We start from the raw sequence: 1,249 nt of genomic DNA, 5'->3' as shown, positions 1-1,249 counted from the left end.
AAAAATATTGTACGTGGAGGATATGAAACAAAATATTTTTTTTAGGTTTTATATGTACATTCAAATAACTAAAAAATACTACATTAATACCATACAGAGAGATTCGCATGACTGTGGAACAGTTATTATTCTGCTATAATGTCACCTTTTATGAATATTTTCCATTTCAGTAAATTTTAAAGATGATAAAAACATTGCAAACTAAAAAAAAAAACAACTTTATTTAGTTGAAACTGTTTTACTCAAGTAAGTAGTCTTTTATTAAAAAAAACTGTTTAGAGTAGATTTTGAAGCTTGGAAACACCATTTTAAGAAATAAAGTCCCAAAACGGTTTCTTTTTGACATCTTAATTCACATTTCATATCTGACAAATGTAGTAACAGTTATATTTTTTATCCTTTTGTATTTTTATGTGTACCTTTAAAATGTCTTCCAATGGTCACCAAATAAACATTTGATTCAAAAAATGTTAAATCCTGTCATGTTGTTTACATTTCTCTAGTATTTTTAAATCATGATGTAGTGTAAGTGATGCAGTGTAGTGATGTTTGAAGTACATATGAAATTTAAACGTGATATGTGTGTGTATTAACATAACATCAATCAAAATCAAAACACTGCAAGGCAACAAAACTAAACATACGTATGGAATAAAAATCAATGACTACATACTTTGTTTTAAAGAAGAAGTAATATAAGGAATAGATGTACACGTAACCTGCAGTCGAAGCACCTGACAAGAAGCTAGCCCACTGCCTAAGGGAGAGAAGAAAAAAAAAGAACATTTAAATTTCAGAATATACTGCTGTGAAAAATTAACTTCACATTTTATGTTATTACCAACTTAAATCCTGATGACTTGTATGTAGCAAGTTGTAAAAACAGGATGTTTGTACATTGAATGCTCAACATTCTTTGTGTAGGACCCATCCAATTTTTAGTTGTAATAAAAAAATGTATGTGGTTGAATTTGTTTCTTAGTATTTTAGTTCTATATGTCTAATTTAAAAATATTTTATTGACAGAAGAACTACATAGAACAACTTTAGACATAAACAGGTCAAACTAATACTAAAAAGTTTATATTTCTTGCTCTATGTATATTGATGATAGGAACATGATCAAACACACTTTCTCTTAGGAGCCAATTTACATTTGCAAATAAAAATTTACAATTAAACAAAGTGTATGTATGCCAACCAAAGTTGAAAGACCAAGTTAAAGTTATTAATTAAAAAAAAAAAAAAA

General features: G+C 27.2%; 1 protein-coding gene across 1 annotated transcript in view; it reads right to left on the bottom strand.

The window, feature by feature from the left end:
* The window catches only part of LOC106466269 (transmembrane 9 superfamily member 3-like), a 30,387-nt gene that overhangs the window by 4,949 nt on the left and 24,189 nt on the right, over window positions 1–1,249 (bottom strand). Inside the window, exon 12 of the mRNA XM_013926527.2 lies at window positions 674–757. Within this exon, the coding sequence (XP_013781981.1) occupies window positions 674–757 (84 nt within the window). The remainder of the gene's footprint in view (window positions 1–673; window positions 758–1,249) is intronic.

The sequence above is a fragment of the Limulus polyphemus genome, unplaced genomic scaffold, assembly GCF_000517525.1.
Source record: "Limulus polyphemus unplaced genomic scaffold, Limulus_polyphemus-2.1.2 Scaffold2209, whole genome shotgun sequence".
In the NCBI taxonomy this organism is placed as follows: Eukaryota; Metazoa; Arthropoda; class Merostomata; order Xiphosura; family Limulidae; genus Limulus; species Limulus polyphemus.
This window is presented reverse-complemented; position numbering and strand designations above follow the sequence as displayed.